The sequence below is a fragment of the Apostichopus japonicus genome, chromosome 18 (assembly GCF_037975245.1).
Source record: "Apostichopus japonicus isolate 1M-3 chromosome 18, ASM3797524v1, whole genome shotgun sequence".
Classification (NCBI taxonomy): Eukaryota; Metazoa; Echinodermata; class Holothuroidea; order Aspidochirotida; family Stichopodidae; genus Apostichopus; species Apostichopus japonicus.
In genome coordinates, this window is record NC_092578.1 from 12054485 (window position 1) to 12080863 (window position 26379).

At 38.9% G+C, this 26379-nt stretch overlaps 1 protein-coding gene across 1 annotated transcript; it reads right to left on the reverse strand.

The window, feature by feature from the left end:
• Positions 1-1127: 1127 nt before the first annotated feature.
• LOC139958439 (growth/differentiation factor 8-like) lies at positions 1128-25633 on the reverse strand. Its single transcript, XM_071955520.1, has 3 exons — positions 24562-25633; positions 8293-8684; positions 1128-7850 (listed from the first exon to the last, which is right to left on the reverse strand). The coding sequence occupies exons 1-3, from the start codon at positions 25127-25129 to the stop codon at positions 7455-7457; spliced, it is 1356 nt and encodes a 451-aa protein (XP_071811621.1). The 5' UTR covers positions 25130-25633; the 3' UTR covers positions 1128-7454.
• Between the last annotated feature and the right edge of the window lie 746 nt (positions 25634-26379).

Consider the following 26379-nt stretch of genomic DNA (forward strand, 5'->3'; position numbering starts at 1 on the left):
TGGTGAAACTTCCACTCAATTCCAATGTACCGTTTTCGAGAAAGTAGCATTTGAATCTATCTAATTTTCCACCAAAAGTGGACTTGAAGCAAACAGGTGTGATGTAATATGTTGCACACTGACAACAACAGACTGCTATGTTTTCTTTATTTTCCAGTATATTGTTTGACCTTGTAATGGATAGGAGGCTAGTTTTCATTAAGGGGTTGTGAAGTGCACATGAATCCAATGCATGTGGAGTATTTACAATTGTGAATGTGACAAATTTTGGAATATAAAAGTAGATGCAAATTTTAAAGAGAAACTAAACTGTGTCTGTAACTGTGCAACAATGACATCACACCTGTTTGCTGCAAGTTCACTTTAGCTATCATTGAAAACTTCAATTGTTAATATCTCTACAACCAAACATAGGAATTGAATGAAAATTTCACCAGCATGCTTAGTCCATGTTCTTCTTGTACCAGTCAAAAAATCATTTTGGTCTGGACAATCCTTTTCAGTTTCCACTAATCGTCATTAAGCGTAATCAAAGAAATTGTCTTCATATACAACTAGCAACCGTACGGTAACTATACCGGCGCGAAACCGGCGTGTAAACGAGCTATAGGCTTCAGTAGGCTTGCGCTTGCGTAGTGTATAGCCCAACTTTCGAGATAGCAGGTAAGGTTTAATACCGCTGTAAACATGACTGCTACAACATTTAAGCTGTAAAAGATGTCATACTTGATATATGGGTCCTCTTTTTTGGGTACAAAGAAACTGTTGTTTTCTGTGGTCAAAGTGCATATGAGATGGACAGGTCAAAAGTGTGAATACTTTGAAATAGTTCCAAAGGTTCATTGAACTCCCCACACGGTATCTGGATCCACCTAAATAACTGTAAGAACCCTGTCTGCTTCACTTGTTACATTAAATATGCTCATGTTAAATGTATCAATGAATCACTTCTCCTGTTGACATTCTGGTTGAGATGTCATGTTTACAAGGGTCACACACATATACACGACATCATGATATTGCATAGTCAAAGTTTGCCTTCGTGGAGGAATCGAAAAAGACACACCGGTGCAGTCAAATCCTCCACCTCCCTTTCACGTATTGAATAAAAGAAACGACAGGAGTGGTCTCTTTAATATGTCTTTTATTGTTTAATTTGCGTGCAATTGAAGCAAAAATAAATTTTTGTTTTTAAACGTCACTGAATATAAATATCTGTGTAGAGAATATGTCTACTTTAGTCACCCGTGGTGATGTTGAAATAAATATTACCATACATCTTTACTTGCCCATGTTGAAACAATCGTCAGGTTTCACTTAATCTTTTATAATTTGTTGGTACTCTTACATCTAGTTCTATTCTATTCATATCCTATTTTGTATCGTTCTCTGACACCTTTCTTTTATCCATATTAAAGTGACTGTCTGTGACATCGCAGTATTCTTCTTTCATCTCAAAAATTGTACCTTGATACCTTTTCCGTGACCCATATTTATGTGACATGTGACACTGCAATCTTCTTTCATGTCAAAATTGTACCTTTATGCGTCACTCTCTTCTCGTGGCCATGTATATTAAACTATGACACGTGTATCCATTTATCTAACAAAATTGTTAATTATCTTTGACACTCTTTCTTTAACCCAAATTAAAGGAACTGTGTGTGCAACCGCAGTAACCTGTCATTTATGTCAAGATTGTACTAAACTTTGAGCCTCTTCCCCATTAGCCATTACTGATATATATTGTTTCTGTGTGTGGACATTTTCATCTTTGACCTTCTTGCATGGAGACTACAGCGTCCAAAATTAAAACAATAGGCCGATTCACATATGTGTAAAATATTATGTAATATAATCTGTAGAAGAGATTACAAAACAAAACAATTGGATATTAACCGTGGTGTCCAAATCGATACGTTTAACAAAGAAAACTCAATAGTCCGATAAAATGTTTAATTTCATAGCGGCAACACATTAATAAAATATTTAGACATAGATGTCACAGCTGGTCGTGTAAGTCCCTTTATCAACTGGTGTATGTGTAGCAGTTGTTCTTTCATTTTATGAAAGGCAAAAAGGGCCAATAAGTAAACTTATATCCAACTATCACAAACAAAATAATAAATGGCAGTACAAATAAAGGATTTCATGTAAGGTAATGGCTGCGGCACATGAAAAAATGTTACAAATAATTCCATTCGTGAGCAATAACGACAAAAACGAAGAACAGAACCAATATCATAACTCAAATTTGGCTATTATCGAATGGTAGACTCCATTGGCTCAAGTCAGGTCGAATAACCCTTCGACTCGACCCAGGTGAAAGACCCGACATGACATGTGATAAACCTAAGACCCGAGCACCAACACATTCGAAAAGAGGGCCCGTCTAATCTACAGTACATCGACTTGACTAGACTTGATGTTCATTGCCTTGCTAATTGACTCAATGACATGAATCGGTTCGATGGACCATCATCGGGAGGGACTTCATTCGACTTCAAAGACCATCGACTGAATTGAAGAAGAAAAAACTATGAGCGGGCAGTTCACTTTAGAAGCAAACGTAACAAAATACTCTGCAACGATGACTAGAAACCTCCTAATGCATTGGAAACATAACTTAAAGTGATTTGTTTCCCTTGATTGTACGTATCCTATACACTGTTGTCACTATCATTGAAACATGCTCAATTAAGCTCCAACATATAGAGCCAAGCATTCATGCCCTGTTGCTGTCTTGGTTTTAATTTTGCATTTTTCGAAATACATTTGAATATATTTACCATGAGTGGCCCTACCTTATGCGAAGAATAACGCTACTTGTTCTTCTGCAATAATTTAAACATACATATAAATACTGACAGAGGTCGATGGTTCATCAAATTAGTAACCCAGAAGTCGGAATTAATGTATATGATGAATCGATTCTAGTACTACCCCATCCAAGGAAAGGCCGCAGTCACCAGCTGACCCACAAATTCACAACGAGTTAGATTGGTAATATTGTTACTTCCTATTCTCCTGCGTTTTGACCAAGAGAACAATCCTTAAAAGTGAATGCCATAACGAAAGTTCCATTAAACATGCACTCTAAGCATTTTCAACAGCTGTTTGATATAAGGAATGCCATTGGGAATAACCGATTAATTGAAATATTAATGTGGCTTTCATAAAACATTGGCTTTAAGAAATTGACCGCTAGGGCAAATCAACCCGGCGGGGCCCATTAAGTGCCTGCACGTACGGGAATCTATGTGACTGCATGCACACAACTTGTTATAGAGTTGATGTGATTAGATTAGTCTGTGGGCGCGAAAAACCACGTCTCTCAACTCGCGTACGACCTACAACTTGAAATTTATTCATTTGAAACGTGACGGGATCTGACGATGCACAGAACGCTGATTTTTGCCAATTTTGTTTGCTAGGGCAGCGGTTTGGAACATCGAGTAGAAACATTCAAAGCAACACACTTATATTTATATCTGAAGATATATCACCATTACGACATCAATTGATGTTGTAAATTATAGACAAATAAAACTGTTACTCAAAAGGCAGGTTGTGTTGCAAAGAACAACCTCCCTTGATGTTTATCTCATTGTGCTGGACTGCAGTGATTAAATCACTGTGTACCATGTGATATTTTGCAGCTCAATTGACTTTTCAAAGTGACTTTTACCTCCTACATGAGGCCAAACACCTTAAACGAAAACCGCGATATCATGATGTCTGTTGTAACCGGTAACAGAACCGCGATATCATGATGTCTGTTGTAACCGGTAAAAGAAGATACACCATTTGGGCAGAATGGTGTTCTTCACAATAATGTCACTTCACAAGCTGTTCAGCAACTTCCAACCCATTCTTTTTTGAGAGAAAACTATCCAAAGATTTTCGGTGTGATTTTGCTTACGAATGAGATGATTCTTGTTCTAGTTTTCAGATTTTGACAAAGATATATATATATATATATATATATATATATATATATATATATATATATATATATATATATATATATAACAACGATCTAAATTGCCCAATATAAAAAGGGGATGAAGAGAAAACAAGAAACCAGAAAGAAACCATCCCAGTGGTTAATACATATGCAGCACAAGAGTAGTTTGCAAGCTAATAACGCTGGTTGATGTTAAATCTGCAGATGGAGAGCAGTATCATATATCTATCTTGGGATATCGTATTTACAAGGTGTGTGATTATAGGGCTTTTACAGAGTGTTACCTTTTATGACCCAAAATGAACTTTGACTTCCAGGAAAAAAAAAATAAGGTTCTTGTACTCATTATAAGAAGGCCACATGCAAAATATGAAAAGAAATAGTTTCCTATATGGAGATATCGTGTTTAGAATTAATAAGTTCAAGGTTTGACCCACGTGACCTTCAATGAGCTCTGACCTACACCAAATTGTTTAAAAATTTTACCCTACGTAAGACTCTTTTACCATGCATATATGACCTCCTTTGATGTTCAGGTTTTGGATGTTTTTTGGAGATTTTCACGTTTTGCCCCCCTGCTGACACCAAATAACTTCGACCTACACCCAAAACAATAGGTTTCTTGTACTCATTGTGGGGGAGCAATATGCCTAATATGAGAACTGCAGACGATATCCATCTTGAGGTATCGTTTTGCAAGCTAGGGCGTCACATACACCAATACACACACGCAAACACCGATGCCAACTTGCCTGCCTATGGCTAGTAAACAGGGGGTAGGAAGCTTCCAAAAAGTGGGGGCACAACGTCAGAGGCGCACTTTCTCATTCCACAACCTACACTCGTTATGCTATAAACCGATACACACCTGCCATATCCCATATATAAATATGATGTGTTAGTATGCTATCAATATTATTATGGTGCACGTGACTCTATCAACCTACATCTGTACTTCTGTCCATCCATAATTTAGAACTTTCCCAAAAATTTCCTCCTGTGTTCATTCCTTGAACAAAAGTCTTTAGTAACACCGGTTAAATCCAAGTCATCGGTCTTAGATTTGTGTACATTCAATAACATCAGACTGTTGTATCTCTTTTGTGACATTGTGCTTCTCAGATAATTCTTTAGAAGACGCTGTGTGGAAAAAAAGATCTTTCAACTGAAGCGGTACTTAAAGGAGCCAACAATTATATATGAATGAGTTTTGCAAGTTCTGAAAGTTCACAAAGGTATGGGATGCCATTTTAAAAAGAGCATGTACTGAATAAAAAATAAATAATTAAAATAAAATGTTAACATTAACAAAGGCTTAAGATATCCAAAAGACAGTTCTCCATCAAAGGGGCACATTTTATTAGCCAGTAGGGCACATTTGCTATTTTTGAAAAAGTGACGAACCCCCCCCCCGGCTGATACCCCTGCTAGTAAACATAGAAGCCAAATACCGTACCTAACATTTGTCTAACTTGTTGATAATCAATCAGCTGCTATGGAATAAACTCCATATTCATATCATTTGCGTTACAGATCCATTCAGTTATATTCCCTTCGCTCTTGTAAAAGTGTTCAAAACTGGCGGTGCCCTACCATGAAAATATATAATCACCGACAAGTGGAGAACGTTTGACTTATTTTTGGACTATACTAGAAGAGTTTATTTGTATTCTGATAACCTTTCACCTTTTTTAAGCCCAGCCTTATGCGTAAAGGTCACCATGTCTTTTCAAGATATGCGCTGACGGTCAGGGACAGATAGGTATAATATACAACTTATTCTAACAAGCCTACAACTTTGGTCAATGTTTTGTACAACCTTACAGAAGATTTGGTCATCTATGAGCTTATATGACCCTTTACTTCTTATCCTTTAAATTTTGTCGGCCCCCGCACGACCGCCCATTGTCTACAATTTTTATTCACATCGGGTTAAATCTCTAGGAGGAGAAAGCATGATACAGTTATGTTTTGACCAACCTTTACATCAAATGACGTTTGACTTAATTTTCTTCAAAACAGTCATGATATCACTGACATCGTCAACTAGATCGATATCTTGAACGGATGGATGTATTTGCAATAAATGTTCAGCTGCATTGGATAGACGGAGAGACAGATAGCTGGATAGAGGCATTGCCATAGTAACAACTGGATCAGCTTGGAGGGCCAATTGAGCTTATTATTAGCATAAAGTGTAATTTCACGTCGTGTAGAATAACAGTCAAATGTTAAGAAAGTAACTGATATCAACCAAGTTTTGTGTCATGTTACTAAGAGGGATACCTCGAGCTTTTTGTCTAGTCATCAAATTTAGCTTTCCTTTCGTTTAGTCTCCTTAACGTTCAACTGAAGGGGTTACATGTTCAAGAGCATGTTAACTACATATTATAAGACAGAATTACATTGAAACGTATCATGATGTACGTTATTGATATATTTCCAAAGTAGATCAATCAACAGCGTCTTAATTATTGCAACATAAACTTAATGTCTTACTTCTGATATTGAAAGAAGCCGCTGGTCAAAATCCGAAGTCTTCAATTTTCCAAAAACTAAGGTTACGAGAACGGATCTGTAAGGCAGCTGTTTACAATGGTAATAATCTGTTCATCAACGTGGTCGAGAACCACACATCATTTAGTGCTCAACACTCGACTAATATGATACATGTCATCTTAATCTTACAATCGTGGATAATACTTGGACTATTGAAATACACAAAAATAACAATTATCTACTTATATAACATGTCCTAATGTTCTCGATTCTACTAGGTCATGAATGGTTAAACCAATGTAAGAAGGTAATTACAAAAAAAACAAAAAGGTAAAAAAAATTGCACATTTTACTTCGGCTGGCCTGTTTCAAAATACGTTCTGCTCACGGCCGGTGATGATTGGACGATTACTAACAATCTCTCCTTGCATTTACCACTTCAGGTTTGGTAGTTAACGTTACAGTTCATGCAAACCATCGGTATAAGATGGTATTATGGAGAAGAGCAGGATCATTTCGATGCCAACATCGTTTCACCCGTGCAGAAATAAATCCCTCATCGTTCGATTCATATCTGACTTTTCAGAAATATGTGTTGGCAGAGTGCTATTATCAGTTACGGCTTTTCTCAAAAAATTTTAACTGAGTATTAGTATGTGCAACAAGAGACTGTCTTGGCCACTTTTCAAGGACTCAGAAGATTCGGGACGCACGTTTATCATCGCTACCGCCTTCAAGAAAGGAGTTTATATAGTAAATGAAAGCATCCACTTGTAACGGCTTGTTTAGGGCGATGAACACAACGAAGGATTGAAAGCGTCAGGAAAAAGCTCTATTCTACATCACGATTGCGTGACTTCACATCGGCGCTGTTTAATCCTTCGAACAAGTAACACTGATGCGCATAAGTCATTTTTAAGGATAAATTCGTACGAATCATTTGGTTTGTGGTCTTGTCGTTGTCAACAGGTCTTACGAGGTGTAAAACTCAGGCACAATGGCAGGAGTCAACCTTCATTGCGGCAATCGTGGTGAACTGAATGTTTTCATTCGTGTCTGTGTGAAGCATCGGTAGATCGGACATTTGACGTGGGGCACAACAAGGACCTGTTCCACCAAAAGGATGGGTTCCTACTGATTCAAGGATGTGAGTATGGGCGTATTCAAGCAAATACATACGTGGACATTCACCCTGACAATAGTTGGCGGCGTAACTCCTTGGGGCGATGATCCAGTCCCACCCAATTTCTTCAAAGTCGATGACCATGGCGTACCTGCAACATGACGTCACTTGAGAATTGGCCGGGCAAATCATACCCTCGTCTATGTTGCGCTTAAACCGGTGGTTTCGTTTCTCCTTAATTTTCATCATCAAGAAAGATCTCTACATGTAAGAATAACAAGATAACATAAGCTCATTTATACTTGCATAGGCACATTGTGCAACTTTGTCATCAAGAAAAATCTCTACATGTAAGAATAACAAGATAACGTCGCTGGTCATCTATACTTGCATACACACATTGTGCAACTTTGTCAACAAGAAAGTTTCACCTCTGCTGCGAAAATTAATGAGTTAGAATTTCTAGTATAATTATCTCGAGTTCGAAAGAAAATTCACCACCGCGATTTTCTCTAACACATTGTTAATGAATGATTACTCGAATGCAAATTTTGAGCAAACATGTAATCCTATTTAACAGGCAACGATAGTTATATATGTCACGGCATGTAGAGATGGAGCACGCAAGCCAATTACATGAATCCTACCCTTAACATCCCAATGGCTGAATGTGCACTATAGGAGTACAGACATAAAAGCTTACCTTGCGATATTCTTTGTCAATGTTTGTGTCCAAGAATTGGTCGTAACTATTGCCGTCAGCATCCATAAGTGCCATTTGGATCACATTGTGTTCCTCTGGATTGTCCAACCAGTCCTGGGCAACGCGGGTCAGATTAAGCACTACCCAATGTCCTTTTGTAACATGGAGGTGAATCTTCTTTTTGGAAATAGCTTTGACCTTTGGATTGTTGGAACCATCGGGTGGATCATGGACACTTCTTAAAATCAGGTAATAAATAGAATCGGCATCATTTCCACGTCTTGAACGGACATGAACGTGTAATGACGCACTGCGCACATCGTAGTTGAAAAGTTTTTCGCTGAAAGTGAAAGCATAGCTGGTATTTTCGTTGATATTCCATTCAGAAGGAGCTGTAAGAAAGATACAAATCATAAAATCAGAATGTTTTATAATATTACGTACATTGTACTCATCAATTGATTTTATCATTTCATCAGATGAAGCTACGTTCGACCAAGAAATACGTACGACTTAAATCTTAGAAACCAATAAAGCGAATGTTCACATGTGATCTAGAGCATTGAAAATGGCAAGCAAAACATATCACAGATTAATGTTGCTCTATGAAATGAGAGCAGATGGTATTACCCAGTGGCGTGCGCAATCCGTCAGTCGGGGGGGGGGGGGTGGTGGCTCAGTCGGGAGAAGATGGTTCAGTAGGGTTGTTTGTATTCACCCAGGGATGAATTGCACCACTACTACGGGTGTACACCCTCCATTTTTACAACCTTATTACCTTAAACAAAGATTTAATTGGGTTTAGGGCTACTTGTTATAGACCTAATTTACAGTCTAACTATACCTCAGAATGCTTCATTTGACGGGAAGGATCCCCATACATAGGAGACACCAGAGCAACACACCCCCTCCTTTATAAAATCCTTGATTCGCCTCAGGCCCTCCAATAAAAGTTCCTGCCCTTTCAGTCGGTGAAATTTTGAATTAAGTTTTATTTATAAATACGCCTAAGAATACAGCATTTGACTTTAATTTCTTTCTGGGAGAGGACCAACAGACTCCGTACATGGGTGTTGGTTTCAAAGACCCCAGGACAGCACCCTCATATAAAAAGACTTCATTCACCTCTGACCTTCCCATGAAGTTCCAAATAATCTGAGGTCAACAAAGTCAGTGTCTGAGACACGTTGTATAACACGCAAACACATAAGGTGCTGTACAGTATGAATAAATGTAGGTCAGCATTAGTGCAAGAAGTTTCAAAACATATATTTGTATTTTCTTCATATAAAATGTGGCAAAGCGCCACTAAGCCCATTGGCTATTGCTTCTTAACATTATTTTTATAATATGGTATTACCAGAGTCCCCAACCCGGCAGGAAGGTCAATAATTATTTACGACAATGATTTTCCATTGGGCGCGATTAATACCACTGAACATATTTCTCATTTCTGGCCAGGCCGCCATACCATAATCTCAAACGGAGTGGTGGTGCCTTGTTCTGTACAAGTTAACCTTTAATAGAAAGAGGCACTCTTGGAGTAAGATTTCAAAGGACCTGCAACTGCCTTGGCCTAAGTCCTTTTCTTTCCACGATTGAATAATAGGACTATAACATTCTTGAACAGAGAGCATACTCCCGCCGGCATGATAGAAATATATGCGCAGCGTCTTGGCGTTACCGTAGATTATACATATGATGATAAACCCTTCTTGTAGCCTGCATAGTATGCTGTACGATTCATACATAAGAGGATACACTACTAATCCCTTCTTGTAGACTGCATATAAGGCTGAACGATTCATACATCAGAGGATACACAACTAATCACTTCTTGTAGCCTGCATATAAGGCTGAACGATTCATACATCAGAGGATACACTACTATTCCCTTCTTGTATCCTGCATTAAGGCTGAACGATTCATACATCAGAGGATACACTACTATTCCCTTCTTGTAGCCTGCATATAAGGCTGAACGATTCATACATCAGAGGATACACAACTAATCACTTCTTGTATCCTGCATTAAGGCTGAACGATTCATACATCAGAGGATACACAACTAATCACTTCCTGTAGCCTGCATATAAGGCTGAACGATTCATACATCAGAGGATACACTACTATTCCCTTCTTGTATCCTGCATTAAGGCTGAACGATTCATACATCAGAGGATACACTACTATTCCCTTCTTGTAGACTGCATATAAGGCTGAACGATTCATACATCAGAGGATACACTACTAATCCCTTCTTGTAGCCTGCATATAAAGCAGAACGATTCATGCATAAGAGGATACACAACTAATCACTTCTTGTATCCTGCATTAAGGCTGAACGATTCATACATAAGAGGATACACAACTAATCACTTCTTGTAGCCTGCATATTAGGCTCAACGATTCATACATAGGGGGATACACTACTAATCACTTCTTGTAACCTTCTTAATGAGGCTGAATAATTCATACATAAGGTAATAAACTACTTATCCCTTCTTGTAGCCTCTTTATAAAGATGATCGATTCATACATAAGAGCATACACTACCAATTCCTCTTTATAGCCTGTTAATAGGGCTGAACGATTCATGTATAAGGGGATGAATTAGTAATCCCTTGTTGTAGCAACTTTATAAGGCTGAACGGTTCATAATTAAGGAGATAAATTACTAATCCCTTCTTCAGTAGCCATTTTATAAGGCTGAACGGTTCATACATAGGTGATTAAATACGAATTCCTTCCTGTAGCCTATTAATATAGGCTGAACGGTTCAAACATAGGTGATAAACTATAATTCCTTCTTATAGCCTATTAACTGAACGGTGCTTACATAATGGGATAAACTACTAATCCCTTCTTTTAGTCTACAGAGAACGCTGAATGATTCATTTATAAGTTGACAAGTTACTTATCCCACCTATGGTAACCTGTGGAAGTGTTTACATGCCATTAGATATAAATAATTCCGAGAGGTTGTAATAAAAGTGAATTGCATCCGCGGCTTCCTGTATTAAGATGGCCTACATGATACTTTCTAAAAAACAGCTAAACGTTCGGCTTCAAGGCTATGATTGATTTGTTCAACTGCAGGTATCAATTATATACAGAAAACATCAACTTCCTAGTGTCCTTACCATATCACGTTTCCTGATGCAGATAAAAAAATTGTCATAACATGTTATAGAGTATGTATTTCTATGACGCTTGAAAGACTAAAAATTGGCCTACCTATTCAATATGACAGTACGAAGACCTTTATGCTAGTGTACATTCACGCCACTGAGATTTTTATTTTGTGTTGTTGCAATGAAATTGATGACCGTATTTGGCGTTGAATTTTCCAGATTTCAACAGTGTGGACAGTGAATCAGTTAGGTTTAAGAAACAACACGTATGAGTTAGAAAGTATTCATGAAACATTTATATCGTCCGATTTTCATCGCCTTTGGTTAAAGGCTGAAAACCTGCTACACACGATATCTCTAAATGGCATATGTTGACAAATATCACACTCGTTAGTTGGTTTTATTACTATGAATACATTTACATTATCGTTTATTCCTTGCCGACGGCAAAAGCTGGAATCTTTTCGATGGTAATTGCGGGTGTATATGTGTATGTGTGACGCTTTGAAATTCTATAACTTTAAACGTACGTGACAGTTTAACTTTATACTTGGTATGCAGTGAATCCGTCTTAGCTAGTACAATAACGCTACAGCTTTCTATTGGTCGACAGGAGTCAAAGTCTGACAACCATGAAGTCAAACATAGCAAGAACCAAATGTTGTTATCAGAGATTCCATCGGTCATACCGTCATAGTCTGAAAATATATTAAACATGACAACTCAAAAAGTAAAGCTTTGATAAAATTCATACATGGTGTGTAGATTCACCATAGTGAGTGTAAGAATTCTGTAGGATGCTGTCGATATAAAAGGTCATTTCAGGTCAACACTTAAAAATAGTGTGAACCGTGTTACGTTTAATGTTCTCATGTAAAACATGTCAAGGAATCACTAGAACAGTTGGCGTTCGGTCTATGGGTAATCGTTCGAGGTCAAAGAGGTCTACTGTAGAAAGGTTAAACAGAAATATCCCAAAAAAATCAAGAAGAATACATAAGGCTGCTGCAAATTGTCGACGTGTCTCTTTGATTTGAAGATTTAATCGAAGGTTATGAAGGTCATAGGTCAAAAAGGCACCCTTATAACGTGTAAAATCAATTCCTTGTCAGGACGTCCGTGTGCAATGATTTTCAGTATCCTTCCATAACATCTCTCAGCCTACGTATATTGGTTCTTGCACCAACCCGTAAAAACTATAGACGTACTGCTTGAATACTGGTATTCCTCTTCCGTTTACATAGCAAGTAACTGCTTGGTGTGGCTGTCATGGCTTTCGACAATGTTATAACGCAATCAAAACTCCAACGCTAAACAGCTTTGTATGAACCTAGCACGTTTGATAGGTTACAATGGTCAATTGTGGTGAACAGGGTTCAAAAGTTCAGAGCAAGTCCACCAGTACTGGTGAAATTTTCACAATATTATGTTCAAGGTTTCGTTTCTATAACAGTATGGAAGTTACGAACCGAATGGACATACGGTGATGACTTATATAGGCTATGCATGTTTTTAGGGATGCACCGGATATCCGGTCCGGCCGGACTATCCGGCCGGATAGTGAGCAATTATCCGGTTCCGGCCGGATATTTTTCAAAATACGGCCGGACTTTTTCAAAATCTGGCCGGATCTTTTTCAAAATCTGGCCTGAATTATTCCTTAAAAAGGTGTTGGTATTAACTTAAATTAATGTAAACTATTTCCAAAAATTAAGAAAAATATTCAAAGTAAGGAAAAATTAGGTTTAACATGTTTAATTTAATTTTCTCAATGGTCTGACCTAAGATTTGCTCCTTGTTTCATACTTCTACTTCTTATTAATGATTTTCTTTTGTGTAATGAAAAAATCCGTTCATGTACTATCCGGCAAAATCCGGTTCCGGCCGGATCCAAAAATTTGGATCCGGTGCATCCCTACACGTTTTGGTAAATACGGTTTTCGAAAGTTTATTATAACATAGAGATGGTACTGCGGAACTATAGGGCTATAGGAGGCCCGTAGCAATGCAATAGCTTCTAGACGGTTATCGTTTAGAGTACGAAAGTATTTCAATTCATAGGCATATCCGGCGAACCTTTTGTCGTACAGTATGTTTCAAGGCGTATACTTATGGGAAGCCATTCACTATTTCGCGAAAGGTTTGGAATTCAACAGTGGCATGACGTAAAAAGATGTTTTGCATTCCTCTTTGAAGAGCTAAAAATACACTGGTCGTTGGGGAAGTGTCATGAACTAGTATTGCGATCCTTCTCTTTGTGCGTCATTTAGTAACACAGATACTACTGTTTTTTACAACCAAGATTCGAACCTGTTCCCGGGTTCAGGTCGTGAAGACGTCTATGGCATGTATACGACTCGGAACTGAATGAGACTATATGACATAATCTCCGGTGGTCGAGAATACATTTACAGAATATAGTAACAAGACCCCCACTCCCCTCCCCCCCCCCCCAAACCATCAGATAGACACGAAGTAGACTAACTGCACATGGTGCCACAGGTTGGAGTTACCATTTGAAAACCATGTACATCGTGATCTGAGCTTGCGCAAGTGATACATACATCCAGTAGAATTATAATACTCTCTCGTTTTGTGCGATTTTGCTACAAATTAAGAAAGGAAAGTCCAGGCATTCCGAGGCTTGCTCGCTGTGGTCGCTTTAAGCATGGTCCTAAAATTAATCGTTACAGCGGCGATTAGCTTGATAATCCTGGTGTACCGCAACTTTGGTAATCTACCAGGGATAATCGTAACATCCTGAGTGGGTATAATGTTTACCTCGTATAATGTTGATTAATGTACTACTTATCCAAGCTTATATCACGAGTGAACACTTGGCTGGCCATAGAAAGGTAACAATATAACTGAAAGAAGGCCAAATTAATTAATAGTCCTCTTGAGCTAGTGAGAGCTGTTTTGAAATACTTCGAAGTATGACGTAACGAAACAACCAGGAGGGGATAATATTATCAAGAACAGGATAATCCACATGACACCAAGAAACGGATCATACATGACGTAGGTACAAGAACAATACTATATCACCGCATATGGATGTCGTCATCTGCAGGGATGATGGGACGTCGTCAGCAGATCTTGTTGCGAAGAGTAATTAGAAGCAAATCAGTAAATATTCAACGCCAATGGGTCTCACCTAGATAAAGCAAACCTTACATCTCATGCGACATTAGCTGACGAAAAAGGTTTACAAGTGATTGTTAATACTCAAACTATAACACCAAATACTATATATTTGATTAACATCACCCATAAACATGTGGCCCAGGCCTTAACTTTAGCGTTAATGTTTCTTTGAAAATTAACGCATTTCTCAAGGTTTGATACAACATATTTTATGAATTTGTCATATTCAACACTGTTCAAGCAAGTGCATTTACTTGCCTCCTAATGACGGACGTGCATGTCGTGGTACATAACTACATAATATATACGAAACTATGATTTCGACAATTTCGTCACCCTGGGTTCATAATCCAAGCACCATTAATGTCGTGATAAACCTGTGAATGATGATCTTCATATTAATCTTAATAAGCTCCATTAAGTACACTACTTTTATGGCGTAACTTTGTACCATGATACCACAAGCGTTGCTAATGCACATCTATTTATCTGACTTGCTACTATAATCAGTACCTATAAAAAAAATATCACCCGGGAAGGTTATTATTTATAACTCTATTGTTATATATGGTCTAGCTGTACACCCCATGCTGTTAGCTCAATAGAGCTTAGCAACTGCTTCAAATCCAGCACGACGTCAAAAATAGCTCTTTTTTTTAGTACTAACCAAATTTTCAGAGCTCAATAAACAAAATCTTGTTTTCCGTCGTTCTCGAGTCAAGGTCAGCCAGAGCAGGGAGTTGTTCCATAACAACTCCCTGGCCAGAGTAAAGTGCTGGCGTCACGTGATTCGAATCCTGTCGTTATTGTGTTGACACAACTGCTTGCTATGATATTTGTATAGTTTCAGTTATTACTTGTGTTAGATGCTGTAATATGGATTTACATGTTATAACGGTATCCTTTCATGAGAAGGCACTGGCTAACTCAGAAGGTATGATAGTGCAGTTATTAAAGATATGGTTTTTGTAACACTGAACACGTTCTTGGCAATTACACACCCGTGTTGATACTCCCTTGCTGTTACTGCGGGTGAATCATATTACATTGTATCTTTGACCAAGGTGTTCTTCCCTGGCAGAATTAAAGGTATGCTGAATAGGCACCAAACATGCTAGATATTCAAATATGGTCACCTTTGGTCAAATTCTTGCACTGTCTTTATTACAATCTTCGAGGAAGTTTCCTTACTGGGACATTCGGTCATTTTGTGTGTTCCTTAAAATTGTCTGAGAACAATTTGGAGAGTAAAGAATCTCCAGGAAAGTACTTTTTGAAAACTTCTAGCAATTACAGCGTGCTATAATTTGTGGCCTATACTGTCTACCTTTAAGGGACAAGTAGCCACGTCATTGAAAGGCGAGGTGTCCTGTTAATTCGACAGTCTGAATAGGTTAATAAATCATAAAACTGACATCACGATGTAGGGAGGGGGTGCGAGGGAGGGTTGCATTGGGGGGGGGGTACAACACAGACCTGATATTGTATGCACCAAACATGATCCAGGGAAAGTAAGGTTCGTGTGAATAACGGCGGGAACAGTGGGAAGAGGAGAGAGGGGAGGAAACGATGGAAAGTAGTTCGTCGTAACCCATTATTATTATTAACGAAAGGAAAGTATTATGCCCGTTTATCTAGTTACTAAAACAATCGTTATAAGAGAGAGAGAGAGAACATAATCGTGGACCGTGTTGATGCCACTCGATGTCATGCAGCTCTGAGAATCTGGGAAACTTCTGACCTTTCAGTGAATCAAACCGAAACAACAGCCACGCTATTTCAGTTCATTCAGAAGGATTGAACCTTTCTAGAGTTTGGAAACTATTAAATTCAAATGAGCTTTGACCTCCGTCTGCTAAAACAACAGTCAACCACAATTTGTTTAGATGTTACAATGGGTATAGCAACATAATTTTACATCCATAGTAAAACTCGGTTTATCTGATTGAGATCAAGGATGCTAAGGATGTATAATCTTTGCACCCATGTACTAAACTTTTGTTTCCGTGTATCGAATTGGTAGATTTTGCCCTACCCCTCCCCCTCGACCACACTGGCCGTGTTGAGTTGTGTATATATTGTATATTCAAACAATGAATATTGCCTTTTACAGAATATTTGACAAAACGTATTCCGGAGCCTTCTCATGAATGATTGCTTGTCGGATTCTACCAGTCATATCACACTACACAACGGAATTCAATGAAACTTGAACCAACTAAAACTTGATATAGCCTACTTAGGAACGGACGGCCAAGTACCTGCATAGATCTGGGCACCAAACATAACTTCGGTCAGATAATGAAAAATTAAATAATGCTCTTTCAGACTTTTCAATCACAATATGAGGTTGCGCGTACACGACAATATGATTTGTATCTGATTATAATTTTATGTGGCCTCCTTACCCCCTTCATGTAATCTCGAGAATCAAATAATGGTAATGCGGTTTGCCTTTATGTGACATTGTATGCAGATATGGCTATTGTATTTAGTAAGTTCAAAGTCTTCTAAATGGCCAATTAATAATGCAGTATAACATCCTTGTAATACAAGAGCAATTAACCTTTGTATATCCAACAAACTACACTATTGTTTAACTTTATACTTGGCGATTTATTCTCAAGAGTTGCTGCCATAATCGCTTTTCATAGATAACCTGAGATCCCTATTTTGTCTTAGTTCTCCAGATTGCGAAATTCCTAACAAGATCTGCACCTGCTTTTAACTGTAATGATATTGGTCTATTCTCCCTGGGTTTCTATGTTGAGTTCAAACAGATACCTAAGAGGTTATAACCTAGGCAGTGTAATGCTATACGCTGAACCTCTTCTTTGGCAGGACGTCCATTGTTTCAGGTGCATGTTTACTCCGCCCTAGCGACGGCACACGAATTTCAAAGTATGATTGTTGGTACAACTCTGCAGACAGTTAAAGGGAAATTGCCTACCTGACTCACTCATTGACTATCACAGCTTCATGACTGGAAGTGGCTAGACGACTTAGTCTATCTGGCACAGAAACCAATAGAAAGCAAAATCAAACGAAAACAACATGTTATTTCCTAAAATAACATGTTAACAATACACCACAAGTAGCTCAAGGGCATACGGTGTTTTGTGTCGTCTATTTTCGTGCTCTTTTCAAGTTTTTTGTTTCAAGTGACAGTAAACGTGCAACTTTTATTGATTTGGCATTTATAACACAATGGGTTAATATTAATTTTAAGATCAGACTGAGGGGCCGACTTCCTTATAGTATTATCTTTCTACAAGCATTCCTAACATTAATCATATCTTAAAGGCAATATTGCAGACCTGAATAGTTGTACCAACACCAAACTGTTCTCTTAAAGGCATTGAACACTCGCCCCAAACCGCGTTCCGCCCTCTGAAAAGTTAACTTTCCGTTGCTTGCAAGAAAAGTTTTTTTCTTGTCGTAACAAATGCAGACAGTAATGAAACGTAATACCTTGTTATCTTTTATCTGGACCTGAGATGTCCATCGCTGTTATGTACACTGTGCTGTGGGTATTGACCGTAGCTGCATGTATTGATTGTACACTAGTGTCTAATTACCAACGGTAGCAAGCTGTGTGTGTACTTTCTAAGATCGATGGTGGTGTCTAACACTTCTGTTACACCTAATTCGAAACTAGGTCAGATTACCGGCATCAGACGTTCCTTTGTGCGTGAGTCTTTACTCCCCTTTAAGTCATATGTGATAGAAGACGAGAATATACAATAATAAACTAGCAAACGCAGAACTTACCGCTACTCTTCCGCCATTTTGTGGTGTAATACCTATAAACCAAGTACATATTTTACATTACATAAATTGAGATATCAGTGCGTGTTGGGGAGGTGGGCGGGTAATGCGCACCTGTTCCTGCCAAATCCGAGGAAACAGTGACACATGTTCAATAGAACAGAAATTGTCCTAACCTTATACTTATAAGATTCCCGTGATTTCAATAGGGTTTTTCTACTCACCAATGTTGGTGTACATACCAAGCATGCATTTCATCAAGCTCTACTTTTGCAGTCATCGTTTTTACGAGGCTTTGAAGACTTTAACCTCTGTTGACCTCAAATAACCTTTGACCTTCACCAATTTCATTCGCGATTTGGTATTCATCAAGGGGAGGGAGTGGGTGCACATACCAACTAGAACAACAGCAACGTTGTAGCTTATTGACTTTTGTACAATGACTTGTACAATCTATCTTGTTTCAAGCAATATGAAAGGGACCATACTATGTTGATGGTTTGTGTAACTGGTGTTGGTAGACAACCAGCAAGACAGACAGGTAGACACTTTGCTATTGGTTAAGTCCACTGAGTTAAGTGCGCCATTTAACCTTTTTTTAGTAATCGTGTTTACAAGGTTCCAGACTTTGGAGTGTGTTGACATCAAATGGCCTTCGACCTCCACTACTTACTACTGGGTCCTTGTTCTCCCCGCGAGGGATGTTCATGCCAAGTACGAACTTTTATGGTGCGCCTAGTGTGCCATAAGTCCTGAAATCGACTTACGTCAAATTAAATCGACATATGTCAGTTTTCTCGTGCTCTCATTGGACAACCAATATCACATGTTGTTTCTAGTGTTCTGATTGGTAGAAATCAACATATGTCAAATTAAATTGAACCGGAGCTGTGGCCGAGTGGATAAAGGCGGTGGCATTTGAAGCAGTGGGGCTTAGCAATCGGGAGGTTCCGGGTTCAATACCCGGCCGGATCGTAGTAAGGTGGGTTTTTCATCCAAGAGCAATATACGGTTTTCCCATCAGAAATGACTTTCTAAATTAAAAACTGCAAATTTGAGTTAAAATGTTGAATTGGAAGCCAACCGACGTGTAATCCATAAGCCATTGCGGGTTTCTCCCACATTTGTGGTCGCTTGAGCGTCGTAACCAATTAAAATGCATATCAAGTTACTGCTGGTCTGTTTTGCTGGTTTTTCCCTGGTCATGGTTTCCAATTTTGGCATTTGTGCAAATCCTCATGTAAAGAACTTGGTGAAAATAACATAGCTTTTCAAATTTCAACCGTTTGGATTCTGGGGCCTCTAAATATACATATATAATTTAATCAGAGCACGAAAACCGACATATGACAATTCATTTGACATATGTCGATATCATGACTTATGGCACACTAGGCGTCGATTTCATCCAATCAAAGTACGAGAAACTTACATATGTCAATTTAATTCGACTTATGTGAATTTCAGGACTTATGGCACACTAGGCGCACCGTAAACTGCAATCAGGATGTACGATTGGAGTTATCAGGCTTACAAGCTTGGGCGTCACAAACATACGTAGCCTACACACATACGCCATCACCGTTGCATATATTCCGTTTGCCTATGACAAGGAATCAAAACTTAAAGCCGTGATGCATCTTGTTTCCTTCTAAAGCTGTAAGTTAGGTTCGCACAGATATATTAAAACACTTAAAGACAACAAGATTTGCCCCAGTTTTAGCAGCGTAAAGTTATTGCTGTAACGCTAACCCAGCCTATTAGACCGAGTACTTATGGATATATACGACCCTATTGTTACGTATTATGGTGAAATTGTTTGGAGTCATTGAACCAGTGAAGTCCAGTACGATCTTCCAAAACACGCCGTTTATCGTATCGGTTCATGAAAAGTGATAAAGGACTCGAAACGCTTTGCTAAATGAAGTGTTCCTAACGACCTACCGCCAAATGCAAACCGGTAAGTACAGTCCAGACACACGATGTGAAAGGTGCCGTTATATGGTGCAAAGATGGGTGTACCTTCTTAACCTCACCCATCCGACTTGTCCATCTGCCCATTACTTACCTCGAAAACACCACTTCAAAGGCAATTTTCGAACAGAATGTTATATAAAGTTGCTTAGTATTCCGACAGAGAACTGTGATAGAATACATCAATCAAAGACAATCATAGGTTAGTTCGAGGTCATATGACCGTATCAAATCTTATCGTGAATAGATGCCATGGATTCATGGATGTCCCTCGGTAAAGAGAAAGTCCTCCCCCTACCCCCACAATATCCTCAAAACACACAAGAAATAGTAGAAACCTATTTATCAAACAGGCTCAACCTATAGCATATGTCAACGCAGTGCAGCGCATATCAACTGTGGTCCATTTTAATTTTACTAAAATAGATAAGGGAAAGAGTTATCTCAGTTGGTAAAGAACTGGAGCACTCTGGTTCGAATCCCATTTTTGCTAATCCTCTACTCTTTTTCCATTGTCCAAAATTCACAGTCATTATTTATTTTAATTATATATTAGAAGACGACTTTCCCATGAAATTCCTTCTCTGCCGCTTCCTGCGTTATATCGGATGAAACTGGGCGAGATCCCTGATTACAAGATATACAAGATATACAAGGTACTGTGGTTTTCTGACTGGCACCCCAGCAAAGAAACGGCTATATACGGATAGGGATCGCTATCAACTCAGGGCTGGATAGTTCAGTTGGTACAGCACTGGGCTTGTAACCCAGTTGTCTCTGGCTCCAATTCCGTTCTACTTATATATTTCTTTGCTGTTTACCATTGTCTTAAATTTCCCAGACAGTTTTTTTCATGATATATATTGACGCTGTTATTTTATGAGTAAGGACAATAATTGTCAGACTTGAATGAAAGGGAGGAAGGGGGGGGGGGTAATTCACGTCCCCTTGCGACCCCAACGCCACCTGCTTTTGTAGGTCCATATTTGGCTGAAAAGTGGCTATAATTGTAATTGTGTGTGAGTGTGGCAATTTTGGGTAACCATTTTACAATGTGCCGCTTCGACTAACTGGGCTGGCTACCCAAATCCCATAATATTACTCGACTTCGTGAAATCTTTTCCATAAAAGAAAGTAAAATCTTTAGTTCCGTGGAATTAAAAGCGTGTTTTGTAAGGAAACCTTAACCAGGTATAATAAGGTTATTTAGCGTATCAAAAGGATATATTCCAAGAATTACAATCAATTATTTTGCGAAATCTCAACCGCAACACTTCTCCACTAATTAAGGACCTACGGTCAGAGCTTCAGTCTAAATTATAATTTCAGTAATGGCAAGATAGAAATTCGAGTTGAAAATAAGGCCAGGCAGCCAACATAACTTTGTGATCTCTTGTCATGTTATATCAGAAGACATTTTATGTTACACTGCACACAAGATATTTAACTGCAGACAATCCTTGAACACAACAGATCATACCGAGTTCTGGTACGCAGTAATGCAAATATACATGTGTGAATTTAATCATTTACTTCTAGAGGGGTCTTGTACTCCTTAGATGGATCTACATCACATATAAAATCATCTATCCTATGCTTTTGAAGCCGACGATTTAGTATGGACTCTAGTCATGTTTTGCTGTTCACGTTACGCAGTTTTCAGGCTTTGACATCTAATGACGTCAAAACAACATTTGAAACTTAACAAGAAATTGTGTGTTACTTGTAGTCAGTAAGATAGATCCATATGAAAGATGTACCAACTAAGTGAGACGTTTATCCAAGCTTTGCATTTAAATTAAAATATGACCACCGATATGGCCACCGACGATTTCACATCACCCTTGTGGTTCTAACTGGTCCATGACCTGTAAACAACACATATGCTATACTTCACAATCTAAAGCGAACTGAGTTTAAAGATAACCAACCATTCAATAGATTTTAAAGATGTAGGCTATATACACCAATATTGTTTTTTTTATGGGTGAAAACATCTTATGATCAGCGTTTTGGTGTTAAAATGTCCACATCAGCACAAGGAACATTTGAGAGTAGTCACTGTTCTGGAACAAGCATTGAAAGGCTTATAAGATATGACTATTAGTTCAGTCATTTTAATAATTATTGAACACTGCTCTTTTCTCTTCAACAGTGTAGTACGTTAATCGCAACACCCAGCCCTTGGTTAAGAAAGGGAACAATTGCTTCTTTATGCATTTAAACTTGGCTCTCTTTCAAAGTAGTCCTAGCTATTATTCCATGTAGGAATCGGGTTACGTAACGAAAAACGCAATTGCACACAAACACGAGAGCGCGCGCGTGCACTTATGTTGTATCTATATAGCAATGTCTGACATTATAGACATTTGTGCAACCTATAAAGAACGCATTCTCTAAATTGAGTTTCCTAACATCTGGTTCCCTCCCCCTTCCCGCATTATCCACCCTCCTTCTACCACAAACCAACCCAACCTCTCTCCTACCGAGAAACTCGTACCGTTAAATGACGAACACAAGGCCTTCTATGGTCACTAAACAATTGCTCAAAATACTGCAAGATAGTTGATAAACTGACTGTTGTGTTCTGCATTAATAAACCGAAACAAGGGCGTAGGAACCGGGGGGCTGGGGGGCGCCAGCCCCCCCCAGTGAAAAATATGGGGGGCGGAAGTATCGTTCCGCCCCCCCCCCCCGCTCCGCAAGTCAGAAAACCCCTTTTTCATTTCCAAATGAGAAAAAAATCTCATTTGAAGCACCAAATTGCATCTAAGGCCAGGTGAAAATGCAAAATTCTTTACAAAATGGAGTGGGTGTTGAAGTGTGCTTTATTGCACCAAATTGCATCTGAGGCCACCTGGAAATGCAAAAAAAATCCAAAGGGGAGGGGGACACCCTCCCCTTAGACCCCTCCCCCAAACCGGCCATCAAACTTCAGCTCCCCACTCAAAAGTACCTTCCTACGCCACTGAACCGAAACATTGATGTTCCTTAATACGTGGTACATTGTCTATGTGGGAGGTGGGGTCTTCCCCATGTGGGAGGTGGGGTCTTCCCCATGTGGGAGGTGGGGTCTTTGCGACAGGGGAATGCATCGCACACACGACAACAGGTGTGGGTTGCATATACTCTTTGGTGTTCTCAACTGCAGACAGTTATATATATAGAGAGCTACCGATTACCCAACATGCCTGCCAATTGTCCGCTACCTGACTTGTCTTTTTAGTTATAGTGTACTGAAATTACTCGGGTAATATTCTACCATATACTGGACTTCGTACTGGACTTGGTTGTGTCATGAAGCTACAACAGTTAACAAAGTGGTTACGTTAGTTTTTGAACGGCTTAACGAAGGTGAGTAAAATATAATGAAGGGTTTCATTCTGACATATTTTCATCAGTGTTGCCATCATCACATTAGAGACCAAACAAACAAGACGTTCCTTCGAAGACACATATGGTTGGTGGGTTTATGAGTTACAATGTAATTAGATATACACATATATGAGCGTTTACCGGAAATTAATGAATGCAACTCAATGTTCGAAAGTAATTATTGTCATACTTTGCAGATCAAAGACATGACTAATGACAAAAATGTATACGTCTGGTAAACTACTCTGTATCAAACTAGTATAAACGTTCAATACTAACATTCAATCCATCGAGCGCAACATAATCTCACATATCAATTTGCATGCAAAGAAGTGGCGGACATTTTCTGATATACGCAATAGGACATTAAAAGGCTTAAGTTGGAGACGTAATATGTTAGTAAATGACAATTCTAAGCAAATTAGTGGGACTACTGTGACTCATTTGGGAGGTCGGTTGTAAGCAGTTAAGTTGTAGGTAAGTTACACTGTATTGAAAGTAGCTAAGTAACACTTATTCCAAATAAAATGTAAGAAAGTCATACTGATTCTAAATGTAGGTAAGAAACACTAATGCAACCTTAAATCTGTAAAATGCTCTGCGCTAAAGCTCCACTCCACTTCTCTGTCTTTTTTTCAGGGTATGTAGTGCTTCAGTTACCAAGTGTACGGTATACATGAAGACGGGTGCAGCTTATAGGCAGGTAGGGCAGTAGCTATATATAGTAAAGTCCTATTCTGTATTACACCATAAATATTATTGCAGCCGCATGAAAAGAACTGCAGGCACACGGACTCAGTAATGCAATAATTATCAGCAATGGTTTACATTCAAATATAACTGTTTATGCACCAAACTGAAAGCTACTCACGTTTTTTAGGAAATAAAAACATATTCTCCGTTCTTGTAGAAGACTCCCTAGATGACTGTGGATCATCGTTCGGCATAGGATTTAGAGTATGCTTTGGTCCAGAAAAGTGTTCATTTAGGATTCGTGTAAATTCGGCGTTTCTGGGAAGCGCGAAGTGGGAGGTGTTCGGCGGGCTCTTCATGTTGAGTTTTTCTAATATCGTTCGTTTTATGTATTCGATACGGTAGCGTTTAGCCTCCTCCTTACGGTGAAAGCAAGCAGGACACTGTGTTTCATTTGACCGGTCAACAGAATGCATCTGGGGTGTTGCTGTAGGATCTTGGGAAGTAGCTCCCTCGTCTCTTACACCTTGTTCCCTACTCTGGGGATTATTTGCTTCCGGATTGACAATGTCTTCCTCTTCTTCTTCGTGTGGCTGTTGTAAATGAGGATTCCGTATAGGTTCTTGGGATTCACGCCTGAGTTCCCCGTGACCATCCATGTGAATACTATGGCCATGGGCGATAAATTTAACAGAAGCACAGAGAAAGACTAAGCACAAGACAGATGTCCTGATAAAACGATTCATATTGTTAGAGAAGCCTCTTGAAGATGGTGAACCTTAAGGAGAGTATACGGATGTGCACAACAGTCAGTTTTCTTTAAATACTAGTAGGCTACTTTTAATGCAATGTAGTAGTACTCGCGCAACAGTAGCACTTAACAAACGTGTACTGCAATGTAACTTGTATAAACAGCTCTCCTGTATACCTTGCCCTATATGCATTGAGCTGTGAACTGCAACCTTCGCACGAAAAGTAAACAAGGTCCGGTGAAGGAAATCTTGACTTGCGTTTCTTACTGCGATATCCGTCGATCCTAAATTCACAAATCAGGAAGATGCGGCAATTTCTTCTTGAACGAACGAGACAACTTAGGCGGCGAGAGACTTGCCGATTCCTACCAAGGTTCTAATGCACAATAAAGATTTCGCTTGCTGAACTGTTGGAAAAACTAACTTAGCGAAGTTTGCTGGTTGCTCTCGTCCGTCCCTGAATCAGCTGGCAATCAGCTGATTCCACGGCTCTGTCCAGGGTCGTTTAAGTATGAGTGTAGATGTCTGTGATTGGCTGTTATATTAGGATAGCCCCGCCCACGGCACGCGTAACTCATGAATGCGGTTCACATTTGGATTTTGTCGGGAGTTATTAACTGCTCAAGGAAATTCTGGAATCTTCTTTTTCTTTTGGTCTGAAGACTATATAAGTTAGTACTGCACCCACACGGAATGATTATGAAGTATTTGTTCACCGTTATGGCACGCAATACTACTTCATTGGTTAAAGCTTAAGACAAAGTCAAGTAATAGACAATCACTAGCAGTTTGTGGGAAGGGGAAAATTTAGAAAAACTAGTTACCGAGGGAGATTGCAATCAAGATTGAGCAAGCAGTGAAAGTTTATTGGAGTACCACTGGGTCGAAGGGGGAGGGGACGAAAGGGAGAGTGTAAGAATGTTCAGAGCATTTCCGTTTCGTTTTCCTAGTAAGTTCTTGTGATGCTCACGCTACTCCCTTGCTAATGTAGAGGATAATCAAAAGAGATGTTGTCCAAGTCAGCTATTCAATTATTTATATAACAGTAAGATGTGTAGATCACACCACAAGTGTAAATACTAGACTAGTTTGTTTGTTTGTTTTGTTTATTGATATTCCCTTCTTCAGAATTTTGAGTCGGTGTCATGAAAGAAGGAAGAGTTCAACTAGCTCTTCATGTGGAGTTTGTCTAATATCGTACGTTTTTATATAGGCCTATTCGATATTCGGTACGGCTATATTTA

Bases quoted from the DNA above. Each gene is read 5' to 3' on its own strand.
- LOC139958439 (XM_071955520.1), bottom strand. From the start codon at position 25,129: ATGAATCGTTTTATCAGGACATCTGTCTTGTGCTTAGTCTTTCTCTGT. The intron at 8,685-24,561 runs GTGAGTAGCTTT...TCTTTCTTACAG, and splicing joins GTTTTTATTTCCTAAAAAAC to CTCCTTCTGAATGGAATATC. The intron at 7,851-8,292 runs GTAAGCTTTTAT...TCTTACATGTAG, and splicing joins TTGACAAAGAATATCGCAAG to AGATCTTTCTTGATGATGAA.